Source organism: Plectropomus leopardus, chromosome 3 (assembly GCF_026936395.1).
Source record: "Plectropomus leopardus strain MGB_pleo_1.0 chromosome 3, ASM2693639v1, whole genome shotgun sequence".
Lineage (NCBI taxonomy): Eukaryota > Metazoa > Chordata > Actinopteri > Perciformes > Serranidae > Plectropomus > Plectropomus leopardus.
In genome coordinates this window covers 5,834,749-5,858,449 of record NC_142178.1, presented here as the reverse complement: position 1 = coordinate 5,858,449, position 23,701 = coordinate 5,834,749, and the positions used below count along the sequence as shown (strand labels likewise).

General features: G+C 40.0%; 1 protein-coding gene across 2 annotated transcripts in view; it reads left to right on the top strand.

Moving 5' to 3' along the window:
- dlc1 (DLC1 Rho GTPase activating protein) overlaps positions 1–23,701 on the top strand; it is a 133,799-nt gene that overhangs the window by 25,033 nt on the left and 85,065 nt on the right. For both annotated transcript variants that reach the window (XM_088075421.1, XM_042484897.2), the window contains 2 exons: positions 1,520–1,654; positions 1,995–2,108. In XM_088075421.1, the coding sequence (XP_087931547.1) occupies positions 1,520–1,654; positions 1,995–2,108 (249 nt within the window). The remainder of the gene's footprint in view (positions 1–1,519; positions 1,655–1,994; positions 2,109–23,701) is intronic.

The following is a 23,701-nucleotide window of genomic DNA, read 5'->3' as shown; positions in this document are numbered from 1 at the left end:
AAAGCCAGTAGCTGTAGGGTGGCTTGCGATGTGCTCATTCTTGTGTGCACATCTTGGACCACGCGCAGAATATTATTAATCTGGAGTCATACGTTTGTCCTCTGCTGCTATGTTTCTCTTACCCACAATGCTGCTGACCTATGGTCTCACCATACGACATCACATTTCCCTCAATGTCGTCAGCTACCCCGGGGTGGTGTTACTCTCAATAATTAATAATTAAGACCTTACATTGAAAGCAGTACATTTTTTAAGTACCTTTGGGACACATTTTTATCCTACTTTTTGGGTTGTTTTTTTTTTACACATTTTAACACCTTATTTATCACATTTTCAATGACTAAATGAACTTCAATCATCATGAATTTATAACTTAAACATATACAATAACATATCAGTTAAACTGACCCTGAGACGGTTACAATAATGAAGTGGTTTATGTACCTGAACCTGACCACATGTTCCCCACAGTGCTGTGGAAACATAAAGTGTAAATGTTTTCTCAACATAATGATGTACAAATGTAACGCGTCAATGGTTTACAGAAATGCACATGGCCAACATTTTTTTCTCCTTCTTCTTCTCTGATTTAGCTCGAACTGGAATGACTGCAGACAGATATGATCTTAATTACTGACTTATCTAGTTATTAGGGGTAAGATAACTCTACCATTCAAAGGAAAACACAAAGGAATGATGCAATAAATAAATGAACTTAAAATGCCCTTTGCTCAGATTAAGTAAGAAGCTCGAAAGCTGATGGTTTAGTTTGTTCAGGTAATTTCCTTTAGACAGTTTAGAGTATGCCATCCCCAAACAATACCGGGCATCAGTCCACCAACCCTTCAATTAACCCTTTGAAACCTGAATCACCATTAAGACAGCTTTGATTTAAACCATTGAAACCATTGGCTTAATTTCTTTTTGAAACATGGAAGAAGGGCAATGAGCAACTTGGCAAAAAATGTCCTGCAAATTGCAAGAAATTGATAAGGTGACAAGAAAAAAAAGAAAAAAGAAAAGCGAAAAAAGAGAACTACATATATTTATTATAATTCTATATTTAAAATTATATTACAGAAATACAGTATATATATATATATATATATATATATATATATATATATATATATATATATATATATATATATATATATATATATATATATATATATATATAGCACTTTTTTCAGGCCATTTTGTTTTTGTTTTGTTTTTTACTTTTTTTTTTTTTACAAACTTTTGGGTATTTTTTCCTGTAACTTTTACTTATTTCTTGCAATTTCTTTGTATCATTTCTTGCAAAGCTGGTCATTGCCTTCTTATGTTCCTCAAAGAAATCAGGCCAAATTGCACATGTTTCAAAGCATAAATGGACGACTTCCTGGGTCATAGAATGGAAATGGAAATTGTTTCCCATGAGGACTCATAAATAATGCGCTATAACGGTTTGTCCCGCTATGTTTATGAGCTCAGGGCAATATTAATATTTATCTCTGGTTTGTCTCTTTTTTTTCAGCGTGAACACGCTCGTCTGGACTCTATGGTGCTGCTGCTGATGAAACTGGACCAGTTGGACCAGGAAATTGAGAATGCCCTCAGTGCCACCTCCTCTATGGACAGCACTCCGACCCTCCATAGACGACAACTCCTGGTACACACCTGCATGTTACCTTTCCACTGCAGCCAAAACAAATCTGTATTTAAACTTTCTGCAGGTTTAAGTGAATGTATTCAGACATTGGATCCAGAAACAGCCTTTATTCCTTCACTCATTCATGTCCTCCCTCAGCTACAGTAGTCTTATCTGTCCTTAAGTTGCCATTATGAGGCACAGCAATATCTATAGACACTGGGTGTAGTGTGCTTTGCATTTGCAGTGCAAATATGCTCTTTATCAGCCTTGAAGAAATACTGACATATCTTAGAAAAACACTGCTCTTTACTCAACAATTTAATGTCTACATCGTCATCTTTGTCTTTTATGTGTGCAGGAGTCTGATTTAGGATCTGTGCCAGCAGCATCACCAAATCCACCTCATCCACATGCTCCTGCTGCCTCCTCCTCGGCTCCTGCACCAGCTCTCGGAGCAAAGCCTAAGAGCGGGGTGAGTCAGGAGCTCTGCATCACACCAATGTACATTAAAACCATAATCAGCAAGTTATGAGGTGACACATCTGGGAAGATTGCACTTTCCACACCACACATATCAACAGTATAATTGCTCTGGGACCAATTAAGACAATGCCCAACACACACACCCATACTCCATCTACCGCTATCACACCTCACCATCACTCTGTGCTTCCTTTTTGGCTTCCTTTACTTTTCTTTTCTTTTTTGCGTTTCATTTAAACTTAAATGGTCATGTTTGTGTGTCTCTATTTCGAGACTATGAATGGTATTTTTGCAATATTTACAGTTCCTCAGACGATCTTAGATTCAGAGGAATTCTAAGAATGATAAACTGATAAAACTAGAGCTCCAAATCAACTGAATGATTTTAAGACCTCAAAATATTAATTGTACATAGTTGTGGCTGTTTTGGTTTCTGGTTTCTCTCATTTTGTCTTTTTTTCAGTTTTTTTAGTTTTTCCTTTTTTTTCTCTTTCTACAGGTACAAAAGTTTAAATAAAAACAGCAAACACAGAGGTCACACACAAATACACACTTGTAGTGAATCCCCCAATTGTAGGAATGTCCCCCAGCACTTAGGGCTTAGCCAAGCAGACGTTAAAACTCTATAATTAGCTTGGTCCAAAGATCTAGACCCCTTTGCCTCAACAAAGGGGTCAAAAGGGGGGTCGGGGGGTGAAAAGCCAGGGCAGGGGGAGGACACGCTTCAAGTGAGACGTGCGTATTAGAACCTCTTGCTTGCTCACTTAATGACTTTGTCAGCCTTGCTGTGCTCTTGCTTCAGAATGAGGTCAAAGTGAACAAGGCCAGGAGCCAGAGGGCTGAGCACTCAAGCAAGCTTTTACAACTGTTTGAATGGAAATGTAAAAAATAAATGTTGGAATAGGCTGTTTTATTTTGGCATCAGTGAGCAAAATTCCCGTAATAAACTTAATGAGATCCAACAGCTCACTCATGATTAAACTTTTTGAGAGTGGGTGCTGAATCCTCAAAGTAGATATCAGTTCAGCAAATATCAGGACAGCACTCCAATTACAACTTTTTTGTTGCCATTCATATAGTATACATATTTTTTTTAAATTTCTTTTCATATGTAAATACATATGAATTGACAAATTACTGTGATTCTGTGCCTTGATAAAATGTTGGCTCCCCCTGCTGGGATGCATTGTTAATGTTTTGATGTGGTGACTTATAATTGAAGTGCCATCCTGATCTTTACCGCATAATAAACTCTGAACAAAGAAAAAAGAAGGGGTGGGCAGTAGCTTTATAGATGCACCCCCAGTTAGCGGCTGCAGCAACAGGAATATAGCCAGTTCAAACCCCAGTTGTTGGCGACTGGACAGCCTTGACTCCCTGTTGGATAAGCATCTTTCTGTTGCTGCCTTAACACAGGTCAGACCCGGCACTGCTGCTGGCCACCAGCCTGCCGTGACAGCTGACACAGGGGTTTATGCTGGCCGAATCATGCTGCTACAACCACCAACCTTAGGTTCATCTCTGAGCTGCTGGGCATGGAGGGAGGTGGAGAGACTGCTGGGTGGCTTGCTAGCTACTTATAATCTGAATTCTTGTCTGATAAACAGAGAGGGCAAGAAGGGGCTTAGTACAGTAAAACATCAGTAAATAAATCAATGTATGGGAAACACTGGATTACTGTATGAAGCATGTGCATATGCTGTGTATTTTCAAATTCTGCTGTTTTTTTTTTTTTTTTTTTTACCTTTACCAGATTTCTGCCAACCCCAGTTTTAACTGATTTTAAACACTTTTTTTTTTTAGTAATGCATAATACAATAACCCTAAATGCCGAAACGGGATGTTTCTGTGACAAAACAGTTCTCTTATCTAGCGAGAACAAAACATTGCAACCAGTGGAAACATCAGGATTGCTTGACGAAAAGGATGTCTCACATTCTTAAATTATCTCTCCTAATTCCTTGTTGGCAGCTTTGTCTTGTTGCGGGTCACAACTCCTCTGCCGCCTCAATGGAAAGATCTATTTTACTCATGTGTGACAGTAACTTTAGGGATCACAGAGCAACGTGCTCCATGATGTGTGATGTATTATGTCTGTGGACAACTGTTTCCACAACCTCCATTCCTGCAGTAACCCAAGGTAACTGGCTAAGCTTGAGTAAACAGTGCTTTCACTGCGCCTAATAGGAGGCTTTTTACAGTGGAGGCCCCGCGGGGTGATTGATTGAAGGCCAAAGAGATGATGGCTCAGTGAAGGGGATTCTCACTGGTTAATAGTTGAAGGGACTGTTGAGTCCTTTCAGACTGAAAGTGTTGGGACGCCCACCTAATCTTTTTAGCAAGACAATACAAATCCTTTAAATGATGTCAACACGGGGCAGATGTGAGGAAGAACCAGAGCTTATCTTTTAATCCAACCAGACATCACAGCTGTGTTTTACAAGATGACAACACATAAATAATAAAATAGATTTTTTTATTATATAAAAATAATACTCAGTTCTAAGTGAGGGGGAAGGTACAATGCAAAGGTTTTTATACCATAAATTTTCCAAGAGCAAATGTCTAACCTTTGTTTCACCTTTTTATGTGGGTGGGATCTAATGTTATAAGTGAAATAATATCATCCTTACTCCCAATACAAACCCTTGAGCTTGAGCATCTGTCCCTTTGCCTCTAGACGTCCAAAGTGCCATTTTTAAGGGGCATATTGTATTTTGTTATGTTGTGAAGGCTATTATCAACAAAACATTAAGCAATTAAAAAAAATTGAGCTATAGCTAAAATTATACAGTTAAGACAGTGGCCACTTGGAATTCAATGTTTGTCTACACTCAGTGTTATGGTATGGTGGTTTGAGTGGACAAAAAGGATGAAAAAGATCCATATTTCAACAATAATTTATCCCATTTTATATTCCAAGTCAATAACATTATTTTGCACATTATATGAAATACAATTTTATTTTTATATTATTCCACTTTTAATTGAAAAGAAGGGAGCTCCAAAGTCAGCTCAAGTTACACTGTAACATTCATAATTTCCTCATGATTGAACTGTCATTTATGAAATTTTAAAGGATTCCTGTTGAGGATGACCCTGACTGTATCCCTGTCAAATTTCAGGCAATTTTACTGCACAGTTTATTAAAAATTTAAACAGAAAATCAGCTCAAATGACATTATAACTTTAATGATTTTGTCTTATTGATTTATCATAATATCAGTTTGTTGTAAGATTCCCTGTGACATTCTGTTTGATAATGGGTCGCAATAACTCAAAAGGTTATTCTGTAAATTAAGTTGTTGTGTTGTTTCTTGCAATATTGTGTCTTGTTTCCCTTTTTACCGTAACTTTTTAACTTGTATAGATTATACAAGGAGTGACTATATTACCAAGACTGTACACAATACAACAAACACAACACAAACTACAGCCTCAACATTTTTGATCGGTTAAATCAATAATTCTCAGACAGTGTTGACAAAAGCTAAACATTACAAGGCTCAGGATGGAAGGATTTATTGTTGGGTGTTTGGGTCATATTAAACTGTAAGATCTCCCTTTTACTCTTGTTAATTATACACCCATTTACTGAAAATACACACAACCATGTGCCGTCTATTGTATGTTTAAAAAAAGCCAAATCCTGGATTTTATCTGTGTATATAAATATATATATATATATATATATATATATATATATATATGTATATATAATTTGTCTAAAACTATAATGCCAGCTAATGAACCGCATAGCTTTTTCACCAGCATTTGTTTGCATATGTTGCTTCCAACGTGTCTTGACATCGATCCTAACAATGAGGTATTTGCAAGTTTACACAGGACAGCAAACAACATTTATCTTTTTGGCAAGGCAAGAGTGAGGGCAACCTGTTTTTAAGGTCATGTCAACACAGAAATTGCAACTGTAAACAATCCTGTAATTTATGAGCATTTATTTGTGTGTGTTTGTGTGTGTGTGTGTGTGTGTGTGTGTGTGTGTGTGTGTGTGTGTGTGTGTGTGTGTGTTTTGATATAGGTTATGCTTGTAGAGGCAGTGTGAGTCGCAGGCTGTTTATCACTGTGCATTTGCATTCCTTCCATTTTATGCTGGATTATGCAAGGGCTAACTGCTGTTTGTGTTCTTCCTGTCCCCCCGACACCTCCTGGCACTCAGTGTAACACTTTGGTGTGACTGTACAGAGCACATACTCGTGCTGTTCTGTCTTTTATGTAAGAGTGATAAATGTGAGGTGGTGGTATGTGGCTGTGTACGCTGGTGATGAGTGGACATTGACTTGGCATGGACAGTATCATTCAGTCCCTACAGTGGATAAGGCACTGGGTTCAAGTGAATGCATTGTTGGCTCCTTGCTATTGGCGGCTATTGTTAGCCTTCAGCAGGTGGCTGTTATTCTTGCGTCGAATGTGGGGCTAACATGTAGCGGATGTTGTGCCACAGCAGGTGTTTTTTTCTCATGGTGGAACTGCTATTCTTTGCCCCATAGTGTTTTTGTTGGCAGGTTTTTAAGACTTGCTTAGTATAGCAGGTGTCTTGCAATGTTATTTGACCTGCATTGTTGTGTTGCAACAGGTGGCTTTATTTGGTTTATAAACTGATGTGTATCCATGGATTTGACTAGATATTATATTTAGGGATACAACTAATTTTCACAACTGATTAATATGTGTATTATTTTCTCAATTAATCAGTTAAGGGTTTGCAGTCAAAAATGTAAAATAGATTAAACTGCCAAAGCTCAAGGTGATATCGTAAAACATCTTGTTTTGTCTGACTAAGGGCATGACAGCCAGTGAGCATCTATCACCCTACACTGTAAATAATTTTACTGTAACATTACAGTAAAGAGCTGGCAGCAATATACCTTAATTTATCATATTCATGCTGTGAAATGGCTTTACAGCCTAATACTGTAAAACAGAAATAAGGTATATTTTTGTATTTCTACAATATACAGTAAAATACTGGCAGCACAGATGCCAGCAACACAGTTATTTTACAGTATCCATACTGTTAAACGTTTTGCAATCTATTACTGTAAAAATGAAACACAGCATATTTCTTTGCCAACCACAGGGCTACATGGGAAAACATCCCTGCAGGGTAATGCTAATTTTACTGCTTCCTCCCTCTGCCCATGCTGGCCTCTTTGTGCGTAATTACAGGGTTACGAGAATGGTGTTCCTCAGATGCAGACCATTATATCAACATTACCAAAATAAATTGACAAAATACGCCCATGAATAGGTTAATTGTTTGAGCTATTCAGATTTCCTCCTCACTGATAAATGACATTAAAACTAGCTAGGTGGCTGGTTAAAATGTTTTAGATGTATGTAGATATACTACATTTTACAACAGTTACATTCTTATAAGTTTTGCCTTCCTGTAATATTTTTGTTTCCCTATCAACATAATAGTGCTACATTTATGAGTATAGTCACATTTATGAATGTAGCACTTGCATACACCAGGAATTATGTGAAGGCAGGATATTAAACCTTTGAAACCTGGAGCAACATAACTTATCTTGTGCTGCTTTCTGATGCCTTTTACAAGTATTTCATCCTTTGAACTTCAAACAAATTGGTGAAATTTAAGAAATGCACAAACTGCAACTACTAGATTTTGCTTTCTTCTCTTTTTTTTTAAAGAAATCGAGCCAGCTTGCTCAGCTTCAGCTTACAGTTATGAAGCTTTAAGTGGAGGTAAAATTAATTGTTTAATAACACTGCAATGGCGGCTCCAAAGAGGAAGTGTTTGGAAGAGAGGAGGAGAATATTTCAAGCAGCCTTGATGAAAACAGAGCCGAACGACACTCAGCCGAGCACAAGTGTTAATGTCTACTTAAGCAACGCCAGTGAAGTCTCCACAAACCTGATGAGGGACTGGCCCTTACTGTGTGTAAGAGTTGTGCTGAAGACTTAAAGTGCCAGTTCTAGTGCGACTCCTTTGTACAGTGTAGCTTTGGCTGACAATAGTCAACAATAAATAATCTTCTGATTAAGAATAAACCTGCCACACTGCTGTATATGAACCATGTAATCAATTAATTGTATCAACTCTAATTGTACTTTCTCAGTAGCTGGGTTTCCATCACAGATTTGCCCAAAACTTAAGCGGTATTTTCGAAATTTTGATAAAACACTCAATTGCGAGATGACTGCGTTTCCATTGAGTGATACTATGCAACATCTCTCTCAATAACATTCCAATAACCATGGCGATGGATGTCCAAAACATTGGCCGGTTTACTTCTATTGCAGCCACTCAATAAAGCCAATCTAATATTGCTGTAATTTCTTTGTCTCACATAAGAGTTAACAAGATCCCGGTCTCTCCGTCCACACATACAGAGTCATGTTTTGTAGAATGTCATGTGATTTTGTTGTACTTTTTCTTCTTCTTTGGGTTTATTGGTGGTTGGTATCCATAAACTTGTGTAACCGCCATCCAGCATTACACATCATATGAGCTATAAAAGCAAAAAAAGTTTCCATTGCAGTTTTGCAAAACATGACTTTTTCAAATTGCCTGAAATACCACCTTGTGAGCATAAGAACATTTTATAAATGGGAGTTCTTTCAAAATTGACGTGTTTCCATTAAGCATATATTGTATTCGCAATTTCAATTTGCACAATTTGAGGGTTAATGGAAACCCGCCTACTGAAACATTTCCTTCTTTGGTGATATTCTCTCCAGTCCTTTGTAGTACTAGCTGATTTTTTTAAGGGATTCGTACGAGTGCGTGCCCCCGCAGTATTAGCTGTCATTAATTTGACTCTGTAGGTGTAATCTATAGCGATAAACTGAGGCTATGTGTAGTGTGGGAGCCATTTGTTATGTGGCTCTATTTTTAGAGCCGTGTGGCTGCAGAGGATGTGCCAAGCCACAGAGGCGGGCGGAGGCTGCTGACCCCTGACCACCTTCCTCTGAATGTTACAGTCGGAAACAACATATCAGTCACCCTGAGCGCCAAGCGTTCCCACCAGCAAGACTTACCCAGAATCCCCTGCAGAGCTCAGGCACTCAACAAGGCACAGAGCGGGGCAGCGTGTTAAATTTAGCACATACACTGTACGGTAACACTGCCTTAGTCGTCTTTGGTAAACATTCCTTAACAGGGCGACCTCTGACCCTTTGTTTGGATCTGTATTGTCTCCATGGCAACAGCACTCCAAATACAACTTGTGTCATATCCTTAGTTGGTTTTGTCGCTTTTTGAGAGAGATTACAATTTTGACACCCTGGACTCTTCATGTCCGGATTCAAGGGATTTTTTAGGGAGATGAGTGATTGAGAGATATTTTTATTTCAGAAAGACGGAAAGATTTTATAGCCTGTCAGTAGGTTATGTATGTACACAGCTCTTTATCTGTCTGTAGTTTGCTGGACAATAGAAGTGCTGTGGTTTGCGTGCTAAGGTCACTAGCAGATCTCTGCTCTGTCCTTCCTCCGTGTTCCGGTTTGGCAGCCTCACAGTCCCCAAACATCCTTTATCCAAACCACACCTCCTCAGTGTCCCACACAGATAAAACACTTCATATTTCACTACTTTCTCTGTGTTTTATTTAGCTGAACATTGGGCTGAGTTCTCTCCCTCATTCCCGTCCTTGGTCAACAGTCAACACCATATGCAGCAGGCGTAATTCTGTTTGCCTACATTCCATCCACATATTTGGCTTAAAGACCGTAGTAGGCCATAATGAGTCAGTGAGCTATGAAACCAACCGCCATTCAGTCTGACGAGGGGTGCCAGTAGCGGCTCTGGTCATGGCCACGCCAGCCGCTTTGTGTGGTGTCATTGTCCCCAAGGTCACTTCTCTGCTGAGCACAGCTGTAACATGGGGACAAACACAGACCTGCTGTGGTTTAAAAAAAAAAAAAAGAGGGCAAGAAAAAAGAGAAGGCTTGTGTTTGGAACAGGATGTGGAAAATGAACTTCTCATCAACCCCCATAAGGAAATCTTGTTTTTCCTGTGGATTCAAGGCTGTAGCTGTTGCATAAAGCACTCCAAGAACTGGTGAGAGAAGGACATACTGAATACATATACATTCTTATTTTTTGGAGAGTCATCAGAAAACAATCCAAAACAAACCGGAGCACAAAGACAAAACATGCTATCATGAAATGTGTCCACATGTATCAGCTTGACTCAGTGTGCACACATTTTCTCAGAATTTAAGCTGTGATTAAAAGGGATACTTAGCTTATTGTCAACCAGCTTTGTATCAAAACAAGGTGGGTAATATGTGTAAATGAACTGTGGCAAACTTCCCTCTATCTTGCCAGTTTGTTTTTATTTAATATAAACATTGTGATTTGGACTATAGAAGCACATCAAGAGACAGACCCGCCTCTCTCTCTCAAACTCAGGCAAAAATGTGATCAAATGGTAAAAGTAAGCAGTGCTGATCCTATATAAACCAAGATCATTCTATCATATTACATATTTCTCACCGCAGTTGTTTCCAGAAACACGTTTTATTACCGTCTAACTGTTAAAGGAGATTGTCTGTTAACAGCCGGCTGTCACTGTATCAAGCGCAGTGCATTCTGGTAGTTGTAGGTTTTCTGCCTCTGAAGAAAGTCCTTTTTCTTTGTTTTCTCTGGTCATGGAGCACCAATTTCAAAAGTATTGCATCTCTCTACTGCAGAGACAGCCGGGTTTTATTTGAGCATCCTCTTTATGTTAGTGAAAAACTTTACAGAATACATTTTCTTTTAAAGCATCTTTATGGAAGTCAGATCACATAAGTCTGTTTTTACACCCCTGCGCTCGATGGAAACTCTTTGTTTGTTTTTTTGACAAAATATTCCTCAATCACCTATATCACATCAGCGGAATCACCAACGTGATTTATTGGCTCCGTATGTTTTTTTACTTTCTCTTTTACTTAAATGGATCATAGTTTGTCATCCAACATAAAAACATCACTGTGCTGCTTTTGTTGCTAACGAGTGTTTGTTGGTAGTGTTGAAGGCACGCACTGAGTCAATGAAGCGTAACGCACATCCATTACATAAGGAGACAGTAAAAAGAGCAGGGAATAGTTGCAAGATGATGAAACTTGTTGACAGTAAATCTTAAGGATGACTGGATAATGCAGGCATCTGGAACAACCCCTGCAGCCCGCTGATAATGAAGCGCTGTAAATCACAGAACGAACAAACAAACTGGATGCACTCTCGGAACACACACACACACACACACACACACACACACACACACACACACACACACACACACACACACACACTCGTAGGTGCTGAAACATGAGCACAGGAATTATTGTAAAACCAGGTGCAATTTTGGCAACACTCAGGCTTGTGGTTTGGGCTTTTAATTGTAACATTTGGCTTGAGCATGTGTTCACATTTTTGTGTTGAGTGTGTGTTTTCATTGATGTTTGGCTCGAAGTTACATTAGCTCAGCTAAATTACACCTGAGTGTCTGCCCAATTAATCATCTTTGCCCCTTTTAACTTTTAAGGGTGCAATTTTACTGTACTTCTGCTGGGTCAATCTAATTTATAGTCATTGGTTTTATATATATATATATATATATTTATATATATATATATATATATATATATTACCATAGCTCCACTAAACTGTAAACATACTGACTGATGCAGTTTTCTTTGTCACATCTAGCATTAAATAAGGTGTGGTCAGGGACATTGTCACTGTATTGCTGTCTTGAGGCAGCAGAAAGTGATTGCTCCATTGACCAACATAACCTGCTCTAAAGTCAGAATGACTCGGTAATTTCCTGCTAGTTAAAGATAATAAGATTCACCTTCTAAAAGAAACGTTGTCACTGCAGCATTAAGCCTCATCTATTAACTCACTAAAAGATGTCTCCAGGGGTGCGAAGCCACACCAATGTTTACTCTTGTTTTGCTTCTTTTCATCACTTCTTTTCTTTGTTGGCAAACGTGGTTTCTGGCTGGAAGCAGCTGATCGTGTTTACTGTGCCTCTAACCAGAGGCTGTACCCCTCGGGGCAGCTCTACCGCTTCATCCTGAGGGCTGACTTGAAGCTACAGTGCATTACTATGGCCTCTCGAGGTATAAGTGGTATAACAAGACAGGACAGACCGTGATTAGCTGGTTAGAATGCTTACCTCAGTTGATATCTCTGCACCATAATCAGAATTATGCTCATCACTCAAAAGATATAATTTATTAATCTTAACTTTTTACTCTTTTTAAAAGTAATCCATCTACTTTACTCATTACTACATGCCAACAGTAATCTGTTAAATTACTCATTATATTACTCTTCCGTTGCACCCCACAAAATGTGTAAATGCGACTTCTTTCCTCAGACTTTGCATGTGTGTCTCTGTGTGAATGTCAGGGTAACGTTGATCGCTGGTAGGTGCAGCGAAGGCTCGACGGCCTTCTTTTTTTTTAACCTGGGGGCTGTCTGTTACATGCGACCACTATTTTCCCAAGGATATGTCTGAAAGACCGAGAATCGATCATGGAGACATTTAGGCAATATTTAATATCCATCCACAAGCTTCATCAGGGCGGCTGTGGCAACTGGTCATCCTCTAATTCAGTTCAATCCCTCGCTCCTCCAGTCAGCATGTCAGAGTATCCTTGGACAAAATACTGAACCTCAATTGCTCCTGATAGCTGTGCCATCACTGTGTAAATGTGTATGAATGTATAAAAGCTGAGTAGCAGGAGATACCTTGTACGGTAGCCTTGGCCACCAGTGTATGAATGCATGTGTGAATGGGTGAATGTGACAACTACAAAAGTGCTATACAAGTGCAGGTCCATTCCATTCATTGTTGCTTAAAGCCTGCAGCTGTCCACTAGTAAAATCCAATTTTTGTTGTTTAGCCAGTGTAGGGCTACAGCCATCCTCTGTGATGCGAAGAGCTCATCCTGGATCGGGTGTGTTTCCTTGGGTTACACATTGTTGTTTTGTTGTAGTAGGTGTTTCAGGATGTTTGAAGGTGGTGGAGGCAGTGGAAGGAGTTTTAGTACATAGACATGTTTGCAAAATGACAAAACTGTTACTTCTTAACATACAGTTTATGATATTATATATTTTGGATGTGATAATCATGTAATGAAATTTACATATCTTCCATTGCCTAGAATGTGGCCTACTTATTAAAGCAGTTCGTTACGTTTATTTAGTAGCTAAATATCTTATTGTGGCATGTGAAGCTGTCCATGTGCACAATGTGTTTACAGTAAGGTAACCAGCATTCAGTGCTGACCAGCTTAAATGCATTACCCACATAAGTAGATAGTGAATGGTGTGCATTCTTGAGTAAATGTTACAAAACTGTGACCCAGCAGGGTCTTGCCCACTGCTCCTTCTGGTAAGTCAATAAGCTGGGTGTCTGCCGTATGTCGGCTGTGGGGCCACAGCAGTCTTCTACAGAGGACAGTCTAATCCCTCTGTGTTGTTAACCCACTCTCTGCTTTCTCCCAAAAATGTCAGCAGCTAATCCACAGGCTAGCATTGTTGATGCAGTTGGGATCATAAGACTTATCCCTATTAACTCTGCTCCATAAGCCACAAATTCAGCGTGGTGAGCGGGAACAGGTGACACATTCTGTCTCTTAATCAGAGAAATGAGACGAACATAAATTAAACAGTCCCATGTGTTCTTGTCATCCATTCCCAAACTTTGTAACCCAAATTTCTAAGACCACTTGTGGAGCTCCTTGGTCACATTATACAGGAAAACGTAGCCTGTTTTGGTTAAAAATAACCTGAAACAGGGGATGGATTGATAAATTAGTCACCTTTTTATGTGTGAGGTTCTTTATCTCTATCTGGATTTTAGTTTTTTGCATAAAGACAATTGAAACAGCAAGGAAAGGAGCAGTACATATATTCTCTGCTTATGAAAATCAATGCAATTATAAAAGGTTTTGGACTTCCTTTTTGAGCTTTATAAATCTATCTTGATACTATGACATTTTACATGTAACTATTGATGAATACCAATTTTTCTTCATGATAGCTCGGTCATCTTCCTCACTCACTGGAAAATTGGATATTCATGTAAACGCTTTTTTTCCCAGCTCAGTGCGTGCACTAACAGAAAGCAAGACTAGACCTTGAGATTGCAAACCATAGCACCAGTCAGATCTCTGTTCAATCATATTGCAAATGTATGAGAGGAGTTTGCTCAGTAAGGCTGTATAAATAAACAGATACCAGTGACTGAGCCTCCAAGTTGTTGAAAAATAGCCAACCTGCCCTGAACTATAGCATACAGTGGTGAGTGAGAGCTTTATAATTTGTATCAGATCTCATTGCATTATGATATGCAGTATCTAACATGTGCAAGCAATTTTTGGGTGCACAGTTAGAGCCATAGAGTCTCATTGAGGACTTTGTCTGGGGGAAAAAACCCATGGGCTGCATACAGTCATGCAGATACAGCTCATGTTTAGTGAAGTTAGACCTGAAGTTAGATATTTTAAAAAGTTTCCATCTCTTCACAAAGCAGCAGGTTGGTCTAAACTAACAGTGATCCAAGAAGTGGACTTTGGTAATGGCCAGTTAGTTTGCCTTTCGGGAGGAAGAGTCTCATGGTCAGACATGTTAAGTGTTCTCTCATCCGGTGATGGATTCCAAGGGCCAGTCAACAGTTCACAGTTTATGCTCCAGGGGCCCAGCACTAAATCCCACCAGACACCGCCTGAAACCAGAAGCCTGTTGCTTCAGCCTACTCTTGTAAACAAAGGCAAAAGTGTGTGTGTGTGTGTGTGTGTGTGTGTGTGTGTGTGTGTGTGTGTGTGTGTGTGTGTGTGTGTGTGTGTGTGTGTGCGTGCGCATCCACGTTTCTCACTCTTTCTCTCACGACTCAAGGTTGAATAAGAGAACAAGGCATCAGCTGGCAGTCTGAGAGAGTGTGTGTGTGTGTGTGTGATTGAGTGCACAGTGTGTATGGTAAAATCATTAACCTCCTGACACAACTAAAGATGGAAAGTGCACCCATTCATGCTATAGATTTCACCAAGGCTTTTAGCGTCATACAAGATGTCAGAACTCGTTACAGAGACATGTTCAGATGTCACCAAATTTTATCCAGAGTTGTTTTCTTTTGAAATAGCTGCTAAATCCAACATCTGGACGCTAATATACATCTACTGCAGGAAATGTTCCAACGCATCATTACACCAAGTCATCGCATCACTTCCTGTTGACACACTTCAAGTGTGACATATGGAACATATTAGAATGTAGAGAGGGGATGCGGGGAGAAAGCATGAGGGGTGGGTGGGGGGTGGACATTTCCTAAAGAAGAAGGCTAAATTGAAATTGTTTCCCACGTTTCCCTGCACACGTGCACTCAGGGGTCGACGGAGCATGGAGAATAAATTCTTTTATAAGTGCAGGGCAGAAAGAGCACATTCATGCCAGTCAAAAAACTGAAATGAGCTCCAGATAACATCTCAAAGGCGTGTCCGTGCACCCACACACACATACACACACACACACACACACAATATCCCTCTGCCGCCTATCATACACAGTTACCTTATACGTCTAGTGGCGGAGCCGCCAGCTTACCTGACCATAAGCCATCTGCACCAATTTAGCCCTTTGCGTTAAGTGGTGGAGAAAAAGGTTTGGGTTAGACTGAGCCCCCTAATCCTTGGCCAGCACAGACCATGGGTGGTCACACACACACACACTCTCAGTCACACACACATTGTGCAGCTGCAGTGCGGGTGGGGGGGGTGAGAGGGTGGCGGTGGGGCTAAGAGGCATGGTGGACCACTTGGATTTGTTGTGCAAGAGCCACATGCCAAAGGCTTGCTTAACATCTTTGACTAACACACACACATACGCACATACACACAGTTGTACACAATGTAGGGTCTATTAGAGAAAAACAAAATATTTGTTACTTCATCTGTGTGTCTAACCTCAGTGCTTTTTATTTGGGACAAACCTAAATATGTCTGTAGCACTGAGTATCAAAATCTGTCAAGTTAAAAGGTGACACCAAGTTTTTTAGCTTCATACTCTTCTCACATATACTTTGATTTGATAATTCCTTATTTAAAACTCCTCCACCAGTGAAGTGAATGAGTTAGAGGAAACTTATGCTGTGCAGTCAAACTTTATTCTAGAACATTATGACTCACAAACACAGAGACGTGTGTGCTGAATCTTCAGTGCAAAAATACTAGAGTTAGAGGCTCCATTTTTAAGACCATGTAAACATTATATATCAACATTTTACCTCTACCATTACTACTGCTACTGTTACTACTCCTGTTACTACTGTTATCTCTACAGTATGTAGTAACTGCCTTATGTAGTATGTAGTGCCTGACAAATGTAGTATGCAATATTTGCCATATTTAGTATGTAATATGTGTTGTACACACAGAGTGTGGCTGAGGTGTTTATTCAGCTGCTATTATTAATACTTTTATTACATTACTAAATATAACTTGGCGGAGCAGGCACCCATCAACATTTCTTTGGGAAATTTTCTAGTTTAAAATCATTATTATCTTAAATTCTTGAGGGAGTCCCAAAATTAAAAAGAAATAATCAAAAGAAAGTTTTACAATGTCAGGCTGAATTTGGGTGAACTGTGTCAAATGATGAGCCAGACATAGAACACTGCCATTTAAATGGATGATAAGGCCATAGATGATTGATTGGTTTGAATGTTTCATTTATTGTAAATATTATATAGCTTTAATGATGAGCTTGAACGGCATGATGCACTTGGTGATACTGAGATGAAAAATAGGAGAAATTTAATGTTAAAGGGGCTGTTCAGATCTTTTGTAGTAGGCTCGTAGTCAGTTATAGTTACATTCAGAAAAAGTCAGTCGACATGTCTACAGTGTGGAGAAGCAGGCTGGAGTGCTGCCACGAAAAAATTGTTGTTACTAAAACTGAAATAGTGTATTTGTGTATAGTAAAACCCACTAAACTGAGCTTCCTGCTACAGTAATGACAATAATGACCCTACAGTGGTTAATCACGCAGGCACACATGCTTTGCAGGCCACTACACACACAGGGACATGTGTAAAGCAAACACATACCATAACCCCCGTGCCCCCCACACAGCCCATTTCCAGTAAATTAGTGGCAGTAAATGAGGCAGCTGACGCTTGTGTGCCGTGCAGCCTACAGCTCCCCAGTGGACACCTGACACGGCCCGCGCAACCTCACACTGGGACAACCTGCGCAGTGGCATGCCAGTGGGAGCGCAGGCAAACATCGGGAAAATATGCGACCGTGGTGCTGTGAAAACACTGGTACTTACTGGTACCCATTCATTCACATTCTTGTTCGGCTCTGTGCTCCCTCACATTTATTCAACTGTAATTGCTATTATGAGGGAAAACAGAGCATTGTGTGAAGGTGAGATTTACACTGTGTGTAAGTGACTTCATGGGTCATTGACAGGAACTCGTGGTGTGGTGTTTACACAATAGGAAGGTTCACACTGCTGAACTGAAATGTCTTGTTAGTACTAAGCAGAGACCCACACAGACCTCCCATACTGATTCAATTATTCAGGCTTTTCTTTCTGCGAGTGCGGAGTAACAGCAGATCATTACAAGTATAGAAATTTATTTTTTTAACACCACTGTGCCTCGATGTTAAGTAACAACCCTTTGGCACAAATCCACACTTGAAAAGATTCAGTGCTGTCTAACAATAACACTGTGTGATGATATATTCAATGTATCATAGTGGAATTAATGACTGATGCTATTCTGTATTCTTCTTATTGTCAACAAATCCTACAAAAACACTAAATCTGACATTCCATTAGTCCGTCTTGATGCTTTCCAACTTCCCAACTCTGTTTTTGGCCCCAAGGTCATTCATTCCTACTTCAAATGTAATACATAATGTTGCCAACCATACAGAACACTCATCATGCTGTCAACCATTGGTTTGTAGACTCCTGTTTTGAAGCCTTGAGTTCCAGTTTTACGGCTCCTGTTATGGAACCAGAAGTGACCATATTTGGACAAGAGGGTAGTAATAACGCTAGCTGCTAGCTTAGTTAGCACGATGCATTTACAGATATGGTTGACTTTGACATTGCTAATGCTAATTTTCGTGAGTAAAAAACCGTCTTAAAAATATTGAAACAAAATGTGTTTTCCAGAAAAGTTGAATAACCAACCCCTTAGAACAGTGGTTCTTAGCTGGTCCAATCAGGGTCCAGATTTCTCCTTAGTTATTAGTTCAAGATTCACACATAAGATAAACTGCCAAATATTCAATTTCATTTTATAAAATGTAAGCAACACGTTGGCATGGAACACAAATAAATAAAATGTATTGCAAGAATAAACACAAATGGCACTTCCAAATAAAAGCTCTTTGCCAGGAATGTACTGCACTTCAAAATAAAGTGTGTTTTTTTTTTTTATTTTTCAAACTTTCACAAGCCACAAACATTCACAAGTCACTCATAGTCTATTCAGAATGGACCCACTTTTGGACCGTGACCCACCAGCTGGGAACCACTGCCTTAGGGGGTCTCTTAGCTAAACGGGACTTTTTTTTAGACGACCAAAATGTTACAATTAAGTTTCATGAAAGGTAGAAACACACACTGCCACTGTGACAACTTCTTACCTAAAGAAGTTGTCACAGTGGCAGCGATTTGTCAGCGGACAGCACCCAACTGTCAATAAAAGCAGGCATTCACTTAATTGTACGCAACTTTAAGGTTTAATAACATTTAAACAGTGGAGTTATACAGATTTATCCTCTGTAGAGTTGTCATGAATGTTGAAATTAGAAATAGTGACCAAAACCGTTTTTTGTACCAGGCTGTGAACATGTTTATATCTGCTATACAGTTGGACATTTTAACTTTAGGGTCTATGGGGATTGACTCTTGGAGCCAGCTTCAAGTGGACATTAGAGAAACTGCAGTTTTTGGCACAAGCAGGATGCTGCTTGATTTAATTAAAACTGTGAAATTAAAATAAGACAGTAGTAATCTTTCAAATTAAACTGGGTGTAAAGGTGAATGTTAAGAAAAATAAAAAGAAGAAAATGCACGATATCTCACCTGTTTGCCAGCAGAGACGTTTTATGTAAATTGTAATAAACAAAAACTGAACAGCTTGTTAATGTTGTCTTGACAGAATCTCACACAGTGTTGTGCACTCAGGGGAATGCAGCGAGGTCACTGTTGTGGCTGAAAAAAAGCTGAGCTAATATGACTCAAGTCCAACAGCTATAAAAGCAGTGAATATAAATCTCTCTCTGATTTCACCTCTCTGTTATTGTTCTGTTTGTGCCCGTGATTTAGTGACAGAGGAGTGAGTAGGAGTCTTTGGCTGCGGCTTCTCCCCGGTGTCTTTTTTAGGTCATTAATCAGCAATAAATTGTAAAGCTATTTGTCCACAGAGGAAATTGTATCCAACTTGTGTCTGAAAAGTGACCCATGAAGTGATTAAATGCCATTTTTGCCCACACATCATGCACAAATACATGTTCACACACTTACATACGCACACACACATATAGACACACCTCAGCAGGCATACCACAATGATGGACTTCTAGATTTGGATCTTATTTAAAGTTTGTCTGCAGAGGTTGCACAGAATGCTCATCCTGCGGCTTCTAAAAAATTCAAGAGAGACAGATTGGGACCAAGACAACACTTTATCCAGCGTGAATCAGCCGACACGTTCGCAAAAACAAACTGGTGTATGAGAGCAGGCATTGTGTTCACGCTCAGCAGACTGTGTCACGCCTGTGGTGGGAAAATATAACAGCCTTCTTGATATTTGAGAAGTGAAGGACCTGTAGTCACATTTTTGCTTGTTAATGATTGTATCTTTCTCATAAAAAAGTTCTATACAAGTCAGGGTGAATAATAATGAAAGTAAAGCTCTTATCATATATTTGGTTCTGTTCTCACAGAAGGTGACTCAAAGGAGGAATTCCCAAGAGCTTCAGAACTTAATCAGATTTGCAGTCACAGTGGATTTGGGGAAATAATGATTGTGTAGATTAGACTTACTGTAACTGCTACGAGAAGTGTAAAAATTATTTTTATCATAATGCTAAGTAACAGAGCGGGTTGTCCTATAATCAGAAAGTAGGCCGTTCAGTTCCCGGCTCCTCCAGTCAACATGCTGAAGTATCCTTGGGCGAGATACTGAACTCCAAATTGCTCCTTATGGCTGTTCCATTGGTGTGTTTATGTGTATACATGGTTAAAAACTGAGGTGGCACCTTGTACCGTAGCCAGTTGTTGGTGGCGTAACTTTGTAATGACACACCATAGAAGAAAACAAGGCGCATGCACAAAGTGCAGCCATGACGTCACCGTACGCACAGGATCCGCGCAATGCCAGTTTACACAGAGACAGAGAGGGTGGCATTTTCAAGTATTACACTCTTGAAGTCAGTTTCAAAAGTTTGTGTTTTCAGGACCCCAAAATGCAGTTGTGATGTGAATGAAAGGCCAAACCGCAACAAAAAATTTAATGCAAGAACCATTGCCGTGTAAACGGACCCTTAGAATGATGACCAGTATGGCTCTGGCTGTCCTGAATCAGTTGTGTGAGCAGGTGCCAAAGGGTAAACAGGCTTTAAAGTAGTCACAGCAGGACATTGCTACATCACATTAATTAGGCATGAGGGGAGAGAGTAAACATGGAGGAGGTCGACATTTATTTGTATGGAAATATAGGGAGGAAAGTAGATATTTACATGTTTTGCACACCAATGGCAATGTGGACAAAGTGGATAACTCATATAGAGAATGTACCATTTTCTCCTTGTTCAGTCTGAGCTGTTCCAGAGGAGTATGGATTAACACTGGTCAGGGTGTGGAGGTCAGCCAAGGAACCTGAGGTCAAAAGTCAGAGGCTAGAAAGACCTCTGCATTCCAACTGACTGCTGCCCTCAACACACACACACACGCACACGCACACACGCACACGCACACGCACACACACTGGTCTATTTTTACCAAAAACTCACTGTATTCTCTAAAACCCACAACAAAGCCAAAGAAGGAAGTAATACGTGTGCAGAATGATGACGATCTTCTAATGCTGCAAAATGTGATGCGATGTTATCAGTCATGTCTCTGCAGTACCTATGTGAGGGCTGGATCAACAGTGAATCAGAGAGAGCACGGTGTAGTTCAGACTTTAATGATGTGATATTTGTTAATAAGCCTCTGGCGGCTTCGTTATCTGCTCTGACCATTTATTACCACGTTTGCACAGCGGAGAAATATTCATCCAGTGTTTTAGAAACCATGTGCTTGGTGTGTCTGTGTATGGACAGTTTTTGTTTCTAATATTGTCTTATTGGTGTGTGCAGGAACACATTACTGTAGCTGCACACTCCATTTAAGGACATAACAGAAAAAGGTGATATTGTTGATCATTTTGCATATAATAATGTGAAAGCTTATCGTTATCACACCCTGGGCCAACTCAATTTGACACAATTACACTCAAATACACAGATAAGACACACTATTTCATCTTGTGTAGATTCTGAAGTTCACACTTCAGAAGATGTCTATCGATTAGGAGGGAGAACATGCAAAGGAATTATAAATGTACCACACAACACAACATCATAACACTAAATTATAAATCTTATTTTGATATTTTCCATCAATAGTTTATTCGCACAACACAGTTCAGCTAATTGGGGGATGTTCCTGGATTAACATCCAACACTGCGTTCCTAGACCAACATTGCGTTTGACCAATCACAAACCTCCGATATCATCAGTGTGTTGCTACTGTGCTTCTTTCAAATTTCCTTTGTGCTTCTTTAGAGTTACGCTAATTAACAAAAGTTAGTGGGCCTACAAGTGAAAAAAATCTTTGGGGAAACTGAACAAATAAGCTACTGCAAGATTAGTGAGTTGGCTTGCTAACTGGGCTATGCTAACTGCTAAGCTTGCCATATGCTTAAATATTAGTGATTTAGCCTTCTTACTATGTAGGCTATGCTAAAGAGTAAACTTCTAAATGGGACAGAATTTTGTTCACTAACGTTAGTGAGGATAATATTATATTGCTGTTGGAACAACCTGTCATGAATACATTTTTCTCTCCTTTTTCTTGGAGCCTTTTGCATTTTCAAAATTTTTAGTATTAATTATTATTGCCACGTTGGATAATTTGTTTATTTTGATCCTGGACCATGATTGTCATGTTGATCTTGGATCAGTGTAAACAACTCAATCCAAGATCAACATGACAATCATGGTCCTGAATTAACACTTACACTTCAGTCTTGCAAAAAAAATAACTTTTGAATTAGCTTTAAAAAAGGAGTGAAAATGTCTTCATGACAGGTTGTTGCAACAGCAATATAATATTATCACCCTTAGCTTACCTTGTGAGAAAGCTAACTTGCTAATATTCTAACATATGGCAAGCTTAGCAGTTAGCATAGCCCAGTTAACAATCTAACTCGCTAATCTTGCAGTAGCTTACTTGTTAAGTGTTACCAAGGATTTTGTTCCATTATATTAACTTCAATTATAAAATCTAGCTTAGCACAAAGGGATTTTGAAAGAAGTACAGGAGCAGCGCACTAATGATGTCAGAGAGCTGTGAATGGTTGATCCCAGTGGTGGTCCAGGTACGCAGATAGGCTCAGTAATATTCTTTAGCTCACCTTTGGCATCTGTGTAAAACCCATAATATCCCAAAATACAAGACATCATGGTTTTCTTTGTCCGGGACCAACAGCTGCCATCCCGGGCAACGTCTTCGGCCACGCGTATGAGGCTGCTGAAGAACGCTGTCCAAGACATCCCGCATGACCACCCATAGCAGCCGGGTTCGATACCTCAACGGGCAGTGGCTGCCCCTCGCTCCCGCGAATCGACACCAATTCGGGTCCCAACGGGTCTGATTTGACCAGTGTTCGTATGCTTCGCACAACAACAGCGCTCCGCTGGGGCTTACTCTGGGAATTCTCCGTGAGGCACGGAGCCACACGGCCCCGCCTTCTCCACCATCCATGGCCCAGTCAAGCACGCACTGGAGAGGCGCACCTGCCCCTCTGTGCTGGTGGTTGGGACCTCCATGGTCAGGCACGTGGCAGTGCATGGCGGTCGGACCTTCTGCCACCCCTGGCGCACGGGTCAAGGATCGTTGCATCCTCCGCTTCTGCAGCTGAGTGCTCAGCATAGCTCAGCTTCTACACTGGTCCTGGAGGCCGGCATCAACCATCAAAATACCAGCAGTCGGAGCTTTAAACGGGACTTCGCCACCCTAATTGACCACCTGCTGGACACGGGAAGCGTTAATTATCTCAGGCCCGCCCCCCTGCTACGGTGACGCCACCACCTCCCGCCTTTCAGCTGCATCGTGGTTGAAGGGATACTGCCTGGGAAAAGGTATCCCATTTGTTGACAACTTTGCAGCTTTTTTTAAACAGGCCCCACCTTTTCAAACACGACGGCCTCCACCCAAACAAGAATGGTTCACATCTTTTATCTGTGAACATTGACTGACTATCCGCTCATGCTCCACACCTCCTCCTGACTCACTAATGACACAC